Here is an 18,458-nt window from a genome sequence, read left to right on the forward strand (position 1 = left end):
GGCTCTGCACTGTACCAAACAATCCTAGAAAAGCCCTGATCTTGTCCAAAACCCCAAATTGTCCTGCACATGACAGAAACCCCCCCCCAATCCATGATTTCCCTCCACATCCCACTGCAATTCCACACCCTGCACCCCAGTGGTGCTTCCAGGCCCTCTGAGCTCTCCCCCACAGAAACACCCTTCATTTACTTTGGTGTTTAAATGCAGTTAGTGTGAAAAACAAAAAAAAATGGTATCTTTGTCTGTGAAATAGTGCTACCAGCTTCAAAAATGCCCCACTGAATTTTCACCTCTATAGCTGAAGACAGCATTAAATCAGTGCTTTTAAACACTGTGCATCTAAACATTTACACATTTGATCAGTGCTTTTAAACACTGTGCATTCAAACATTGAAATAGTGCATTTAAACACTGTGCATTTAAACATTTACACAGTGCATTTAAATACTGTGCATTTAAACATTTACACAGTGCATTTAAACACTGCATTTACACATTTAATCAGTGCTTTTACACACTGCATTTACACATTTACACAGTGCATTTAAACACTGCATTTACACACTGTGCATTTAAACATTTACACATTTACACAGTGCATTTAAACACTGTGCATTTACACATTTAATCAGTGCTTTTTAAACACTGTGCATTTATACATTTACACATTTACACAGTGCATTTACACACTGCATTTACACATTTAATCAGTGCTTTTTAAACACTGTGCATTTATACATTTGCACATTTACACAGTGCATTTACACACTGCATTTACACATTTACACAGTGCTTTTTAAACACTGTGCATTTATACATTTGCACATTTACACAGTGCATTTACACACTGCTTTGTCACATAACTTGGACAGCAGCAGTAAAAGCCAGTGCAGATCTCCCTCAAACACCCATGACAGTTACAGCATCACTGAGTGCCATTTCCTGGCTGTGGCAGAGAGCAGGTCATTCCACAGCTCTCTGAAAACCGATAGAAACTGCTTTAAGATTTTTTTTTAAATTATTTTCAACAGAATGATTAATCAGTGACAAGCCCAGCTGGGCTCCCCATCCCCTGTGCCTCCTCCCCAGGCTCTTTGGCCCTCCCAAAGCTCCTCTGAGCTTGCTGTGCTTGGGATTTCCAAAAGCTGGTTTGTGCCAAGCCCATCTTGTCACGGGCTGAGCCTGACCAGAAGCAAAACCCAGCACAAATCCTGGCACTGACTGCAATTTAATTGCTTCACATGGGACAATCCTCCAGCTTTTAACCTAAAGACAGCCTTATTACACCAAAATAATGCATATCTAAATAGATATCTAATCCAAATAGATATTTTTGTATTTAGATAAATAGATATCTAATCCAAATATATATTTTGTATAATATATATTATAAATATAATTTGTATTTATTTATATAAATAAGTATATATATTTATAAATATTAATTATATTTATATAAATAATTTCTAGTCATATAATTTTATATGAGAATATATTAAATCTGTATAATAGATATCTATATATTTATATGCTAGTATATTAACATATATTTGTATATTTATAATTCTACATTTATATTTCTATAATTATAAATGTATCCATATTTATATAATAACAAATATAATATATATTTCTATAATTTATATTTTATATATAAAAAGCAAATAATTTATATAATATATTAAAATATTTTATATTTTACATATTAAATATTAATATAGATATAATATATTTTTATATATTAAATAATAATATAACTATTAATGTGTATTTTTTATGTTAAATATTTTATATTTAATATATTATTTATATTTTGAATATAAAAAGCAAAGCTCCCTGCCCAGCATCCCAGTGTGGCCAAGGGCAAGAGCTGAAATTGGAGTTTCCCACGTGGCTGCTCCCACCAACAGCTCTGGGACAGCAGACCCTGCTGCTCAAGGCAGCTCCCTGAGAGGAAAACAATCCCCGAGCTGGGCTCAGCCCCAGAGCAGCTCTAAAAGGAGGGGCTGACAAGGATGAAAGGCACAGCTGCATTTCTGTGCTGCTCTTTTGGGCTGTTTGTCCAAAATCTGCCCTGAGCAGGCACAGGCTGCATCTCCTGGCTCCCACCTGGGGCTCTGCCCCAAAACCACGGGATTTTAGTGAAAAAGGGTCATCAGGGTCAGTGCTGGCTCTTGGCTGCCCTTGTGCTCTGCCACCAGGCTGACCAGTGAGCTCCAAGCTGACCAGTCCATCTCCAGGCTGACCAGTGCCCCTCCAGTCTGACCAGTGCCCCTCCAGTCTGACCAGTGCCCTTCCAGGCTGACCAGTGAGCTCCAGGCTGACCAGTGCCCTTCCAGTCTGACCAGTGCCCCTCCAGGCTGACCAGTGCCCTTCCAGTCTGACCAGTGCCCTTCCAGGCTGACCAGTGCCCTTCCAGGCTGACCAGTGAGCTCCAGGCTGACCAGTGCCCTTCCAGTCTGACCAGTGCCCCTCCAGGCTGACCAGTCCATCTCCAGTCTGACCAGTGCCTCTCCAGGCTGACCAGTGCCTCTCCAGTCTGACCAGTGCCCCTCCAGTCTGACCAGTGCCCCTCCAGGCTGACCAGTGCCCCTCCAGGCTGACCAGTGAGCTCCAGGCTGACCAGTGCCCTTCCAGTCTGACCAGTGCCTCTCCAGGCTGACCAGTGCCCTTCCAGTCTGACCAGTGCCCCTCCAGCCTGACCAGTCCATCTTCAGTCTGACCAGTGAGCTCCAGGCTGACCAGTGCCCCTCCAGCCTGACCAGTGCCCCTCCAGTCTGACCAGTGCCCCTCCAGCCTGACCAGTGCCCTTCCAGTCTGACCAGTGCCCTTCCAGTCTGACCAGTGCCCTTCCAGTCTGACCAGTGCCCTTCCAGGCTGACCAGTGAGCTCCAGGCTGACCAGTGCCCTTCCAGTCTGACCAGTGCCCCTCCAGGCTGACCAGTCCATCTCCAGTCTGACCAGTGCCTCTCCAGGCTGACCAGTGCCTCTCCAGTCTGACCAGTGCCCCTCCACTCTGACCAGTGCCCCTCCAGGCTGACCAGTGCCCCTCCAGCCTGACCAGTCCATCTTCAGTCTGACCAGTGAGCTCCAGGCTGACCAGTGCCCCTCCAGCCTGACCAGTGCCCCTCCAGGCTGACCAGTCCATCTCCAGTCTGACCAGTGCCTCTCCAGGCTGACCAGTGCCCCTCCAGCCTGCCCAGTGCCCCTCCAGCCTGACCAGTCCATCTCCAGTCTGACCAGTGAGCTCCAGGCTGACCAGTGCCCTTCCAGTCTGACCAGTGCCCCTCCAGCCTGACCAGTCCATCTCCAGTCTGACCAGTGAGCTCCAGGCTGACCAGTGCCTCTCCAGGCTGACCAGTGCCCCTCCAGGCTGACCAGTCCATCTCCAGGCTGACCAGTCCATCCCCAGGCTGACTGAGCTAGAGTTGGTGAATTTGGATTAACACTACTTAGTTTAACACCGTCTAGTTTAAAAATATTTAGTTTAACACTGTCTAGTTTAACACTAGTTTTACACTATCTAGTTTAACACCATCCAGTTTAACACTGCCCAGTTTAACACTGCCCAGTTTAACACTGCCCAGTTTAACACTGCCCAGTTTAACACTGCCCAGTTTAACACTGTCCAGTTTAACACTGTCCAGTTTAACACTGCCCAGTTTGACACTGCCCAGTTTAACACTGCCTAGTTTAACACTGCCTAGTTTAACAATGCCTAGTTTAACACTGTCCAGTTTAGCACTGTCCAGTTTAACAACGTCTAGTTTAACAACGTCTAGGTTTAACACTAGTTTTACACTGTCTAGTTTAACGCTGTCTTAACAATGTCCAGTTTAACACTGTCTAGTTTAACACTGCCGAGTTTAACACTGTCTTCACAGTGTTTAGTTTTACACTGTCTAGTTTAGCACTGTCGAGTTTTTAACACTGTCGAGTTTTTAACACTGTCGAGTTTAGCCCTGTCTAGTTTAACACTGCCGAGTTTTAACACTGCCCAGTTTAACACTGCCCAGTTTAACACTGCCCAGTTTAACAATGCCTAGTTTAACACCGACTAGTTTAACACTGCCCAGTTTAACAATGCCTAGTTTAACACCGACTAGTTTAACACTGCCCAGTTTAACAATGCCTAGTTTAACACCGACTAGTTTAACACTGCCCAGTTTAACACTGCCTAGTTTAACACCGTCCAGTTTAACACTGCCCAGTTTAACACTGCCCAGTTTAACACCGCCTAGTTTAACACCGTCCAGTTTAACACTGCCCAGTTTAACACTGTCCAGTTTAACACTGCCCAGTTTAACACTGCCTAGTTTAACACCGTCCAGTTTAACACTGCCCAGTTTAACAATGTCTAGTTTAACACTGCCCAGTTTAACACTGCCTAGTTTAACACCGACTAGTTTAACACTGCCCAGTTTAACACTGCCTAGTTTAACACCGTCCAGTTTAACACTGCCCAGTTTAACACTGCCCAGTTTAACACTGCCCAGTTTAACACTGTCTAGCACAGAACTGCAGCTGTCCCCAAAGCCTGGCTGTCCCTCCCTCCCTCTGGTCACTCCCCAGGAGCTCACTGAGCTCACGTGGGCTCCCTGGGATGGGTAAATCCCACGTTTCCCAGAGCTAACAGCCCCGGGATGGATAAATCCCACATTTCCCAGAGCTAACAACCCTGGGATGGATAAATCCCACATTTCCCAGAGCTAACAGCCCTGGGATGGATAAATCCCACATTTCCCAGAGCTAACAGCCCTGGGATGGATAAATCCCACATTTCCCAGAGCTAACAGCCCTGGGATGGATAAATCCCACATTTCCCAGAGCTAACAGCCCTGGGATGGATAAATCCCACATTTCCCAGAGCTAACAGCCCTGGGATGGGTAAATCCCACATTTCCCAGAGGTAACAGCCCTGGGCCACCCTCAGCTCCAGTGGGACAGCACAACTCCTGCACGTGGCCCCAGACTATTCCTGCAAAGCAGAAGCACTGCTGCATCCAGCTGGCAAAAACACAATTAAGCCAAATTTAGGATGGCTGCTCAATTCCAAAATAGACAAGCAGGCCCAGCCCACCCTCTTCATGCCCCTCTCCTTCTCTGCTCTCAGAAAACTGAAGAAATGCTTTGCACTCCCCATGGATTATTGCTCCTCACTGATCCCTGGGAGAGCTGATTCCCACCAGGGTTCCAGGACTCTGGAATCCAGCTGAGCAGCTCAGGAGCTGCTCCCTGCCCAGAGCAGATGGGTTTCATGGAGCTGGCTCTGCTCCAGCATCCCACCAGGCTGCTCAGGGAGCAGGAATGTCCCTAAGGAACAATCACACCCCCCTGCAGGCAACACAAGGCAGAACAGCACCAGAAATCCAGTTTTCTATGTGAGAATCTTTAACTGAGCTGCTCTTAGGTCAAACTGAGCATTCACTTCTTTTTTAAAGCAGAAATTAAAAATTCTTGTATTTCCTACAGTTCCTGAAGCCCCTGACCAGGGCTGGGTTATCCTATAAAGGAGCTGCAGCCAAGTCCTTTTTCTTTTATCCTTTTATCCTATAAAGGAGCAGCAGCCAAGTATTTTTTTTATTTCCTATAAAGGAGCTGCAGCCAAATCCTGCACACCTGGGAATCAGGGATGATTTTACCCAGCTCAGTGGGGAAAAGCACTTGGGAGCTGTTTGCAAACAGGAGCCAGACTCCAAACCTGAAATATTTCAGTCCCCAAACTCCTCAGGAGCTGGGGGTTAACAGCAAACTACACCAAGCTGGAAGCAGAGCAGCAAGAGGGTTTTCCTGCTTTACTCAACTCACCTGATTTCCTTAAGTCCTTCTTTCTGGATAACTTGAAGGATCTCTTTATGGCTCATGGGTGTGTTGGGATATTTCTCCAGGACCTGGCAAGAAAGAGCAGATTGAGAGGAAGTTATTCCTTTGTATTCTGAATTTCCATTTAGGTGTACCAAAACCTAAATTCAATGGCAGTTACTCCTCTGCATTCTGAATTTCCATTCAACTGCACCAAATTAATGGCAGTTATTCCTTTGCATTCTGAATTTAAATTTAACTGCACCAAAACCTCCATTCAATGGCAGTTATTCCTTTGCATTCTGAATTGCCATTTAACTGCACCAAAACCTCCATTTAATGGCAGTTATTCCTTTGCATTCTGAATTTCCATTCAACTGCACCAAATTAATGGCAATTATTTATTTGCATTCTGAATTTACATTTAACTGCACCAAAACCTCCATTTAATGGCTCGCACCTCTCCAAGGACCCAACCCAGGGAGAACCACAGACCCTCCACAGCTCCCCTGCAGGAGCAGAGAGGTTCCAGAGGTTGGCTAAAGGACTTTTCTCAGTGTAAATTCCCATTTTTTCCCAGTGCTGCCCTCAGACAACACTCCCTGCACAATGCAATGCTCCTTTAGCTCCCAGGCAGGAACTGCCCAGCTCCTCAGCCACACTTCCAAAAACCCAAATCCTTCTGCTGCCACCCTTTCAGCTCTGGGGCTGAAAAGGTGAAGAAAAGGGTTTGACACTGCTGGGGAATTCCTTTCAGCTCACAGCTGTACTTTATTTCTGTTTCTTCAGGGAGGTCCTGACCTCTACAGGTGTCCTCACACAGGGCACCAACAAATGCTGGGTTTTGGGGTTTTTTCCTACCTCTGTTGAGGATTGAAGGTACTTGTGATTATAGTTTGTGTTCAGATTTAGGTGTTTATTATTTTTTATTTATGTTACAGTCTCACAGCAGTGAGTTCTGCAGTCTTTCATTAACAAGACACAAAATGGCCAACTACCTCTTGGTACAAGGTCTTTTAAGGCTAAATTATACAATTAAGAAATGACACCTAAATGATTTTCACTTTTAACTCAATAACTAATCCTTCAAAGTCTGCAGGGTGGGCTTTTCTGCCCAGTTACAAAATACCACCCAAAATCCATGGAGAAGAAGGTGAAGAAGAAGAAGAAGATGAGGAAGGAAAAGAAGAAGGAGAAGAAGGCGAGGGAGAAGAAGGAGAAAAACAAGGTAAAGAGGAAGGTGGGGAAGGAGAAAAAGGAGTTAAAGGAGAAGAAGAAGGAGAAGAAGGAGAAGAAAGAAGGAGAAGAAGGAGAAGAAGGAGAAGAAGGAGAAGAAGGAGAAGAAGGAGAAGAAGGAGAAGAAGGAGAAGAAGGAGAAGAAGGAGAAGAAGGAGAAGAAGGAGAAGAAGGAGAAGAAGGAGAAGAAGGAGCAGCCTCTGTCCTAAAACCTCCATCTTGCCCCATATATAATACTATATTCTAAAACCCCAAACTCTAAGTTTCCCACCCTGTGCTATCACACACATCTAACCAACTCCACACCCACAATCCCAGTGCTCTCAGTCAGTTTTTGAAGCCTTCTCCACAGCCTCAGGTCAATGCAGAGCTGTCCTGAGGGTCAGAATCTGTTAGCACAGAAAATCTGAAATTCCCAGCAGACAAAACTCTGTCGAGGGGCTGTTTGAAACCCTCTGCACACACCAAATTCCCAACTCTAACCCACAAAATTTTATTTTTTTTTGTTGAAGTGCCACACTGGCAGGCCTGCCCCAGCTCCAGGGGTCTGGCAGGCAGCAGTGCAGCTGCAGGGAGCTGCAGCAGGCTGCAGCAGGCTGCAGCAGGCAGATGCCACTCAGCACACGTCACTGGGATATTTCGGGCCATGTTCGTGCTGGGGAGGGGGATGGGCAGGAAATGCCTGGTTTCCGTCTTAATCATCAGCTTCTGACCCGAGCCCAGCACATCAAAGGCCAGGCCTGACTTAGGCTCAGCCCAGAGTGCTCGGCACATAGCCCGGGGTGACTCTGCAGGAGAGGAGCAGCTCCCACTCCTCTCCTGAGCAAAACCCAGAGCCCCCAGGACCCTGCCCCTCATTCCCTGAGGGATCCCCAGGTTATCCCAGTCCCCTCGGGGACCCCCAGGTTATCCCAGTCCCCTCAGGGATCCCCATCTTATCCCAGTCTGCTCAGGGATCTCCAGGTTACCCCAATCCCCTCAGGGATCTCCAGGTTACCCCAATCCCCTCAGGGATCTCCAGATTATCCCAGTCCACTCATTGCCTCAGGGATCCCCAGGTTATCCCAGTCCCCTCAGAGATCTCCAGATTACCCCAATCCCCTCAGGGATCTCCAGATTATCCCAGTCCACTCATTGCCTCAGGGATCCCTAGGTTATCCCAGTCCCCTCAGGGATGGATCCCCACCTTATCCCAGTCCCCACATTCCCTCAGGGATCCATCCCCAGATTATCCCATTCCCCTCAGGGATGGAGCCCCAGCTTATCTCAGTCCCCTTATTCCCTCAGGGATCCCCAGGTTATCCCAGTCCCCTCAGGGATCTCCAGGTTATCCCAGTCCCCTCATTCCCCCAGGGATCCCCAGGTTATCCCAATCCCCTCAGGGATCCCCAGGTTATCCCAGTCCCCTCAGGGATCCCCAGGTTATCCCAATCCCCTCAGGGATCCCCAGGTTATCCCAATCCCCTCAGGGATCCCCAGGTTATCCCAGTCCCCTCAGGGATCCCCAGGTAATCCCAGTGCCCTCAGGGATCCCCAGGTTATCCCAATCCCCTCAGGGATCCCCAGGTAATCCCAGTCCCCTCAGGGATCCCCAGGTTATCCCAATCCCCTCAGGGATCCCCAGGTTATCCCAGTCCCCTCAGGGATCCCCAGGTAATCCCAGTCCCCTCAGGGATCCCCAGGTTATCCCAGTCCCCTCAGGGATCCCCAGATTATCCCAATCCGCTCAGGGATCTCCAGGTTATCCCAGTCCCCTCAGGGATCCCCAGGTTATCCCAGTCCCCTCATTCCCTCAGGGATCCCCAGGTTATCCCAGTCCCCTCAGGGATCCCCAGGTTATCCCAGTCCCCTCATTCCCCCAGGGATCCCCAGATTACCCCAATCCCCTCAGGGATCCCCAGGTTATCCCAGTCCTGTCAGGGATCCCCAGGTAATCCCAGTCCCCTCATTCCCTCAGGGATCCCCAGGTTATCCCAATGCCCTCAGGGATCCCCAGGTTATCCCAGTCCCCTCATTCCCTCAGGGATCCCCAGATTATCCTAATCCCCTCAGGGATCCCCAGGTAATCCCAGTGCCCTCAGGGATCCCCAGGTTATCCCAGTCCCCTCATTCCCCCAGGGATCCCCAGATTATCCCAATCCCCTCAGGGATCCCCAGGTTATCCCAGTCCCCTCCAGGGATGCAGGGACAGCCCCAGCTGCTCTGTAAAATGGCAGTGGAATTTGTTTGCACTGCCACAGCCTCAGGGGCTCATCCCACCTCACTCCCAGCTCCACTGAAACTCCACAGCAAAGGATCCAGAGCTGGGGTGTTTGCAGAGCGATCCCAGCCAGGCCAGAGGAGGTTTTGGTTTCATTCTCACAGCTCACCCTGTGCCACCAGCCTGGAGCTGCACCCAAAGCTGGCAGCCCAGGGAAGGACAGAAATCAAGGATGTCTCCATTTCTGTGCTTTCACCTTTTCACTGCAGGTCATGAAATCAGGAGAGGAGTGAAGCTGAGAGTCCATCCACAGGGAACTCAGGGCCATTTCCACCACACCAAACTCTGACTGGGCATTTTCCTCCTGGGCACTGTGTTATCCCAATTTTCCCTCTCTGGATGTGTTCCACATGGCTCAGCCTGGAGCAGCATTGATTAATCTTCCCCAGTGAAGGCTGTGTTCCACCAGGAAACCTCAGCCAGGGCAGAGCGAAGAAAAGCTGCTCCACGTGTGTCCCTGCACCTCTCCCAGGTAACCCTTCCATGTCCACAGGGCTCTGTGCTGGGCCTGAGCTCAGCAGGGTGAGGCTGCACAGCTCTGGCCTCCTGCCAGCCCTGCCTGGCTGCCTGCAAATTCTGATGGGCTGCTCTGGGAAGGTCACAGGGAACATCAACCTGCTCTGCCAGGTGTCCCTGCTCTCCAGGAGATTCCTAGAACCACAGAATCCTTAAGACTGGAAAAGCCCTTGGAGATCACCAAGTCCAACTCATTTCCCTAGGGCTGCCAAAGCGACCACTGCCCCATGTCCCCAGGAGCCACATCCACAGGGCTTTTAAATCCAGGGATGGGCACTCCAAACCTCCCTGGGCAGCCCCTGCCAAGGCCTGAGCACCCTTTCCATGGGCAAATTCCTCCTGGTGCCCACCCTGAGCCTGCCCTGGCCCAGCCTGAGGCCATTTCCCCTTGTCCTGTCCCTGTTCCCTGGCAGCAGAGCCCGACCCCCCCTGGCTGTCCCCTCCTGGCAGGGAGTTGTGCAGAGCCACAAGGTCCCCCCTGAGCCTCCTTTTCTCCAGGCTGAGCCCCTTGCCAGCTCCCTCAGCCTCTGCTGGGGCTCCATTCCCTTCCCAGCTCCCTCAGCCCCTCCTGGGGCTCCATTCCCTCCCCAGCTCCCTCAGCCTCTCCTGGGGCTCCATTCCCTTCCCTGGACATGCCCCAGCCCCTCCAGGTTTCTCTTGCTCTGAGAGTCCCCCATGATGGACTCAGCATGTGTTTCCAAAAGTCAGATGACTCCCAGAACCCCCAAAGCACACAGGTGGTTCCCAGAACCCCCAAAAGTCATCTTGTTTTTTTTAAGATTTTCTAAGCCTTCGGATGTTTGTATTCTTGTAACAAACTTTCTCACACACTCTCTGTAAACAACTTATTGTTTTGTATTCTTTTACAGAGGAGGAGAAATCTGATGGACTGTTGGTTTGTCCGGTGTCATTGGAGAGGTGGCACTGTCACCCTCCAATCCACTGTCACTTTTGGATATCTATAAATGTTGGAGTCAGAAAATAAACTCCCCTTTTTCCTGCCTTGAGAGCAGCAGCGTGTCTGTGTTGTGTTGTCTCGTGCCCTATAGTGACACCCAAAGCACACAGACAGATGGCTCCCAGAACCCCCAAAGCACACAGATGGCTCCCAGAACCCCCAAAGCACACAGAGAGATGGTTCCCAGAACCCCCAAAGCACACAGGTGGCTCCCAGAACCCCCAAAGCACACAGATGGTTCTCAGAACCCCCAAAGCACACAGATGGTCCCCAGAACCCCCAAAGCACACAGACAGATGGTCCCCAGAACCCCCAAAGCACACAGATAGATGGTCCCCAGAACCCCCAAAGCACACAGGTGGCTCCCAGATCCCCCAAAGCACACAGATGGTCCCCAGAACCCCCAAAGCACACAGGTGGCTCCCAGAACCCCCAAAGCACACAGACAGATGGCTCTCAGAACCCCCAAAGCACACAGATGGTCCCCAGAACCCCCAAAGCACACAGATGGCTCTCAGAACCCCCAAAGCACACAGATGGCTCCCAGAACCCCCAAAGCACACAGAGAGATGGTTCCCAGACCCCCCAAAGCACACAAGAGAGATGGTTCCCAGACCCCCCAAAGCACACAGATGGTTCCCAGAACCCCAAAAGCACAGGAATCTCAGAGCACAAGGCACAGACCCCATCACTAGTCTGCACTCCCTGATGCTGGAGGCCTTGCCCACCCTCCATGGCTCTGTGGCTACCCCAGCTGCTGTCCTGGCTCGCTGGGGCTCTGCCAGCCCAGGATCAAAGCTCCTGGTGCTGGGCAAGCCCAGCCCTGGGGACAGGCAGAGCAGGTCCCAGCCCCAGCTGAGTGCCCTGCCCTGCTAACAGCCTCTCTGTGCTCTTCAGGAAATGTTTCACACAGCTCTCAGCCTCCTGAGATAAGCAGAGCAGTTCACACCTCCAGCTGCAGCTCCTGCTGCCAGACAGGCTGGTCCAGAAGAACCAGGAATGAGGATTAAAGGGACTCTCAACAAAGCAGATACACCTTAAGTAGCTTCTCCCCTCTCCTCTGCCCTTTTAATCCCGTATCAGATCTTTCACCTGAGTCATTTTTAGCCACTGTGTGTAAATAAATATAATCCTACTGTGCCACAGGACAAAGTCTGAGAGGAAAGTCAGCTCTGGCCAACTGAGCCAAGCTCACTGTCAACAAAAAACATTAATCCTGCCATGGTTTGGGTGCAGAGGGAGTCTAAAGCTCGTCCCATTCCACCCTGCCACGTCAGGGACACCTGCAGATGAAGTTCAGAGTTATGCACCAATGCAGTAGAGAATCTGGAAAACGTAACAGCTAAAACTGAAGGCATCAGGGGGAGCATTCATGACAACCAAGTCCCACTGGACACAGGATTTACATGGAGCTGGTGCCACCACTGCTGTGTGACGTGCTGGTGGCAGCCCAGTGTGACACCGACACTGCCAGCTGCCCAAACACTCCTGCTCCAGAGCAACAGAGCTGCCAAAGGTGCCAGGCTTTGTCCCAAAGCCCAGCCAGTGCCACTGCCCAGCACAGGGCACAGGGAACTGGCCACTGGCCGCTGGGCTGTGCCAGCTCTGGGGTGGCAGCAGGGCCAGGGCAGTGCCCGTCCCCTGTGCTGGCACTGCTGGGGCACCTCCAGTGCTGGGGGCAGCTCTGGGCCCCTCCTGCCAGGAGAGACCTGGAGGGGCTGGAGCGTGTCCAGGGAAGGGAAGGGAACGGAGCTGGGAAGGGAATGGAGCCCCAGGAGAGGCTGAGGGAGCTGGGAAGGGAATGGAGCCCCAGCAGAGGCTGAGGGAGCTGGGAAGGGAATGGAGCCCCAGCAGAGGCTGAGGGAGCTGGGAAGGGAATGGAGCCCCAGCAGAGGCTGAGGGAGCTGGGAAGGGAATGGAGCCCCAGGAGAGGCTGAGGGAGCTGGGAAGGGAATGGAGCCCCAGCAGAGGCTGAGGGAGCTGGCAAGGGAATGGAGCCCCAGAGAAGGGAATGGAACCCCAGAGAAGGGAAGGGGGCTGGGGAAGGGGATGGAGCCCCAGGGATGGGAATGGAGCCCCAGGGAAGGGGATGGAGCTGGGGAAGAGAAGGGAGCTCCAGGAATGGGGCTGGAGCCCCAGGGATGGGAATGGAGCCCCAGGAGGGGCTGAGGGAGCTGGGAAGGGAATGAAGCCCAGGGATGGGAATGGAGCTGGGAAAGGAGCTGGAGCCCCAGGGAAGGTAACAAAGCTGGGAAGGGGCTGGAGCATGTCCAGGGAAGGGAAGGAGCTCCTTCCTTCCACCTTCAGTGCTGGGTCTTCAGGAAATTCAGCCAGAGCTGAACCAAAGCCAAGTTCAGTGCTGACTGCTGGGCTGAGAGGGATGAAAGGTGACACCAGGGAATCCTTGGCACTGCCCAGAGGGAATGAATCCACCCCCACCCACAGGCACCGAGGCTGGGCAAGAGCTGCAGAGCAGGCTCAGGACACCACAGGACAGGCAGGACACCAGGGGACAGGCAGGACACTACGGGGACAGGCAGGGCACCAGGGGACAGGCAGGGCACCACGGGGACAGGCAGGACACCACAGGACAGGCAGGGCACCAGGGGATAGGCAGGACACCAGGGGACAGGCAGGACACCACAGGACAGGCAGGACACCAGGGGACAGGCAGGACACCACGGGACAGGCAGGACACCAGGGGACAGGCAGGACACTACGGGGACAGACAGGACACCACAGAGACAGACACGACACCATGGAGACAGGACACCAAGGGGACAGGCAGGACACCACAGGACAGGCAGGACACCACGGGACAGGCAGGGCACCAGGGGACAGGCAGGACACTACGGGGACAGACAGGACACCACAGAGACAGACACGACACCATGGAGACAGGACACCAAGGGGACAGGCAGGACACCACAGGACAGGCAGGGCACCAGGGGGACACGCAGGACACCAAGGGGACACACAGGACACCACGGGACAGGCTGGAGACCATGGGGACATGCATGGCACCACAGGGACACGCAGGACACCACGGGGACACACAGGACACCGTGGGGACAGGCTGGAGACCACGGGGACAGGCAGGGCACCACGGGGACAGGCAGGACACCACGGGGACAGGCAGGACACCACGGGGACAGGCAGGACACCACGGGGACAGGCAGGGCACCACGGAGACAGGCTGGAGACCACGGGGACAGGCAGGACACCACGGAGACAGGCTGGAGACCACGGGGACAGGCAGGACACCACGGGGACAGGCAGGGCACCACGGGGACAGGCAGGACACCACGGGGACAGGCTGGAGACCACGGGGACAGGCTGGAGACCACGGGGACAGGCTGGGCACCACGGGGACAGGCAGGGCACCACGGGGACAGGCTGGAGACCACGGGGACAGGCAGGACACCACGGGGACAGGCTGGAGACCACGGGGACAGGCTGGAGACCACGGGGACGTGACACCAGTGCAAGGACTCATTCAGGAAGGGTGGGACAGGACAGGGACACAGCGCTGGGGCCACCACTCAGCAAGAGCAGCACCAACACCAGAGTGGGCTGGGTGGGAAGGGACCTCAGAGCCCATCCAGTGCCACCCCTGCCATGGCAGGGACACTGCCACTGTCCCAGGGAGCTGAACCCCCCCTCAGTGTGGGATGTCACCCAGCCCAGCCCCCCTTGCTGGGCAGCACGGGCAGCTCTGGCTCTGCCCCTGCCAAAGGAAGAGCTGGCCACACTCCTGCTGCATTCAGGAAAGCTCTGAGTGCTGCCCACGTAAACCTGACAGTGGCAGTGCTCACAATTAAAACCTGTGTTTGAGGTGGCTGGGGTTGTTTGGGGCTGTTTTTACCAGCCCATCAAGGTTTAATCCAGAGATCTTTCACAGGTGGAGCACCTCAGACCATAAAAGCTTTGGCAAAAATGCATTTGGAATTCCTCCTGTTGGTTATTCCCTTATGCAAAGAAGGATTTAAAACTGATGTTATAAACACAATCAGCACTTACACCCGGGTCCCTTCCTGGAAACAGAACTCCAGCTTCCTAAATGCAGGAATGCAGAGCAGCTGAGCAGCTCCCACCAGGCAGCAAAACCCGATCATCTGGTTCCACCTCAGCCCCACTGCAGCCATCCCTCCCCAGGAGGGAATTCCAGCTGCAGCCACCAGCAGGAGCTGCCAGTTCCTGCTGCAGGAATCACCCCTGCAATGGCAGCCTGGCACACAAGTGGGTCAGCTCGAAAAGCCCCAGTGGATGTGAAATCCCTGCTCAGCCACCCGAGAAAACGCGGCAGGAGCCCCGGGGGGATGAAGGATTTGACCCAGATTGCAGGATCTGCCCCACTCATCCCATTAGCCAAATGCTGGCCAGGATTTGGGCAGAAAGGAGGTCAGGGAGGGATGGACAATCCCGTGTCATCACAAGCCAGGTGACATGAAAGGCCACATTTCACACTGAGCTGTCATACGGCTTGGAAAGGGCTGGAGCAGCAGCAGGGAGGGAGATCCCAGAGCCACCTCCTTCCTGGGGACATCTCTGCCAAAATGGGAGATCCCAGAGCCACCTCCTTCCTGGGGACATCCCTGCCCAAAGCGGAGATCCCAGAGCCACCTCCTTCCATGGGGACATGGACAGGAACCTGCCCAGCTGGGAGATCCCAGAGCCACCTCCGTTCTTGGGGACATCCCTGCCAAAATGGGAGATCCCAGAGCCAGCTCCTTCCCTGGGAACATCTCTGCCAAAATGGGAGATCCCAGAGCCACCTCCCTCCTTGGGGACATGGACAGGAACCTGCCCAGCTGGGAGATCCCAGAGCCACCTCCCTCCTTGGGGACATCCCTGCCAAAGTGGGAGATCCCAGAGCCACCTCCTTCCATGGGGACATCCCTGCCAAAATGGGAGATCCCAGAGCCACCTCCCTCCTTGGGGACATGGACAGGAACCTGCCCAGCTGGGAGATCCCAGAGCCACCTCCCTCCTTGGGGACATCCCTGCCAAAGTGGGAGATCCCAGAGCCACCTCCTTCCATGGGGACATCCCTGCCAAAATGGGAGATCCCAGAGCCACCTCCCTCCTTGGGGACATGGACAGGAACCTGCCCAGCTGGGAGATCCCAGAGCCACCTCCCTCCTTGGGGACATCCCTGCCAAAGTGGGAGATCCCAGAGCCACCTCCCTCCCTGGGGACATCCCTGCCCAGCTGGGAGATCCCAGAGCCACCTCCTTCCTTGGGGACATCTCTGCCCAAAGGGGAGATCCCAGAGCCACCTCCTTCCTTGGGGACATCCCTGCCAAAATGGGAGATCCCAGAGCCACCTCCTTCCTTGGGGACATGGACAGGAACCTGCCCAGCTGGGAGATCCCAGAGCCACCTCCTTCCATGGGGACATCCCTGCTCAGCTGGGACATCCCAGAGCCACCTCCCTGCCTGGGGACATCCCTGCCAAAATGGGAGAACCCAGAGCCACCTCCTTCCTGGGGACATCTCTGCCAAAGTGGGAGATCCCAGAGCCAGCTCCCTCCTTGGGGACATCCCTGCCCAGCTGGGAGATCCCAGAGCCACCTCCCTCCCTGGGGACATCCCTGCCCAGCTGGGAGATCCCAGAGCCACCTCCCTCCCTGGGGACATCTCTGCCCAGCTGGGAGATCCCAGAGCCACCTCCCTCCCTGGGGACATCCCTGCCCAGCTGGGAGATCCCAGAGCCACCTCCCTCCTTGGGGACATCCCTGCCCAGCTGGGAGAGCAGCAAGGGCCCAGGGGAGGACTCCAGGCTCTGCTGGCACAGCAGCTCCAGGGCCACTCCTGCCTTGTTCCTGCTGAAATCCTCCCTGGAAAGGTGGGGCAGGACAGGGACAGGGGGCTGGGGCTGGATCCACCACCCACCAAGGGCAGCACCAACACTGGGACCCCACAATGGGTGGGTGGAAGGGACCCTAAAGCTCACCCAGTGCCACCCCTGCCGTGGCAGGGACACTGCCACTGTCCCAGTGTCCCCTCCCAGGGAACAATTCCTAATTCCCAATATCCCATACAGCCCTGTCCTCTAAACTGTATTTCTAATGTTTCGTTTCAAATCTCTGTCCACAAGGACACTGAAGTGCTTCTTCAAACAGAAAATTTCTGGATGAGTGGAAAACTTGTCCAACCAAAAGACACCATGACCATTCTGAAAGTGCCCTGAGCTCCCACCAGCTTCCAAACCTCCCACCCAGCTACTGCAGCAGCCCAGCTCCAAGTGCAGAATAAACAGCTCCAGAGAATCACAGGATATCCTGAGCTGGAAGAGACCCACAGGAATGCAGCCCAGCTCCTCAGCTTGAAAGAATCCCAAGGGGATTACACATCCCCAAAGGCCAGGAGAGGTCTGCTGGCTAGGATGCATTTTTGAGGGGAAAATCCCCTACAAAACCACTCAAAGTTTCTGGCCTGGGAGCTTACAGCCCTGAACTGACATTCCTGAATTCACATCCCTGAACTGACACCCCTGAATTCACATCCCTGAACTGACACCCCTGAATTCACATCCCTGAATTCACATCCCTGAATTCACAGCCCTGAACTGACAGCCCTGAATTCACAGCCCTGAACTGACAGCCCTGAATTCACAGCCCTGAACTGACACCCCTGAATTCACATCCCTGAACTGACATTCCTGAATTCACATCCCTGAACTGACAGCCCTGAATTCACAGCCCTGAACTGACATCACTGAATTCACATCCCTGAACTGACAGCCCTGAATTCACATCCCTGAACTGACACCCCTGAATTCACAGCCCTGAATTCACATCTCTGAACTGACATCCCTGAATTCACAGCCCTGAACTGACAGCCCTGAATCCACATCCCTGAACTGACACCCCTGAATTCACAGCCCTGAACTGACACCCCTGAATTCACAGCCCTGAACTGACAGCCCTGAATCCACATCCCTGAATTCACAGCCCTGAACTGACAGCCCTGAATTCACACCCCTGAACTGACATCCCTGAATTCACAGCCCTGAACTGACATCCCTGAATCGACATCCCTGAATTGACATCCCTGAACTGACAGCCCTGAATTCACATCCCTGAACTGACAGCCCTGAATTCACATCCCTGAACTGACAGCCCTGAACTGACACCCCTGAATTGACATCCCTGAACTGACATCCCTGAATTGACATCCCTGAACTGACATCCCTGAATTCACATTCCTGAGCTGACATCCCTGAATTCACATTCCTGAGCTGACATCCCTGAATCGACATCCCTGAATTGACACCCCTGAATTGACAGCCCTGAATTGACAGCCCTGAACTGACAGCCCTGAACTGACAGCCCTGAATCGACATCCCTGAATCGACATCCCTGAATCGACATCCCTGAATTCACATCCCTGAATTCACATCTCTGAATCCACATCCCTGAATCCAGCCCAGCAGATAAAACTGGAACAGCCCCTCTGAGGTGGGAGTACACCACCAGGAACAATGTGGGGATGAGGTGGGAGAGGGGCACGTGTCTGTTCTGGGGACTAACAGGGTGTCCTTTCCCAAAAAAACCCTCTGTGTCATCCCTGAGGGTTTGTACAGGGGATCTAAAAGCCAATTATCAGCAAGAGATAATTATCAATTGTAGTTATTATTCCTAAGACAGACCTGCTGCAGCACTCCTGGCTGTGCACCCA

General features: G+C 52.8%; 1 protein-coding gene across 1 annotated transcript in view; it reads right to left on the reverse strand.

Moving 5' to 3' along the window:
* The window catches only part of ASXL2 (ASXL transcriptional regulator 2), a 78,162-nt gene that overhangs the window by 47,400 nt on the left and 12,304 nt on the right, over positions 1-18,458 (reverse strand). Inside the window, exon 2 of the mRNA XM_064411433.1 lies at positions 5,812-5,894. Within this exon, the coding sequence (XP_064267503.1) occupies positions 5,812-5,894 (83 nt within the window). The remainder of the gene's footprint in view (positions 1-5,811; positions 5,895-18,458) is intronic.

This window comes from Passer domesticus, chromosome 3 (genome assembly GCF_036417665.1).
Source record: "Passer domesticus isolate bPasDom1 chromosome 3, bPasDom1.hap1, whole genome shotgun sequence".
Lineage (NCBI taxonomy): Eukaryota > Metazoa > Chordata > Aves > Passeriformes > Passeridae > Passer > Passer domesticus.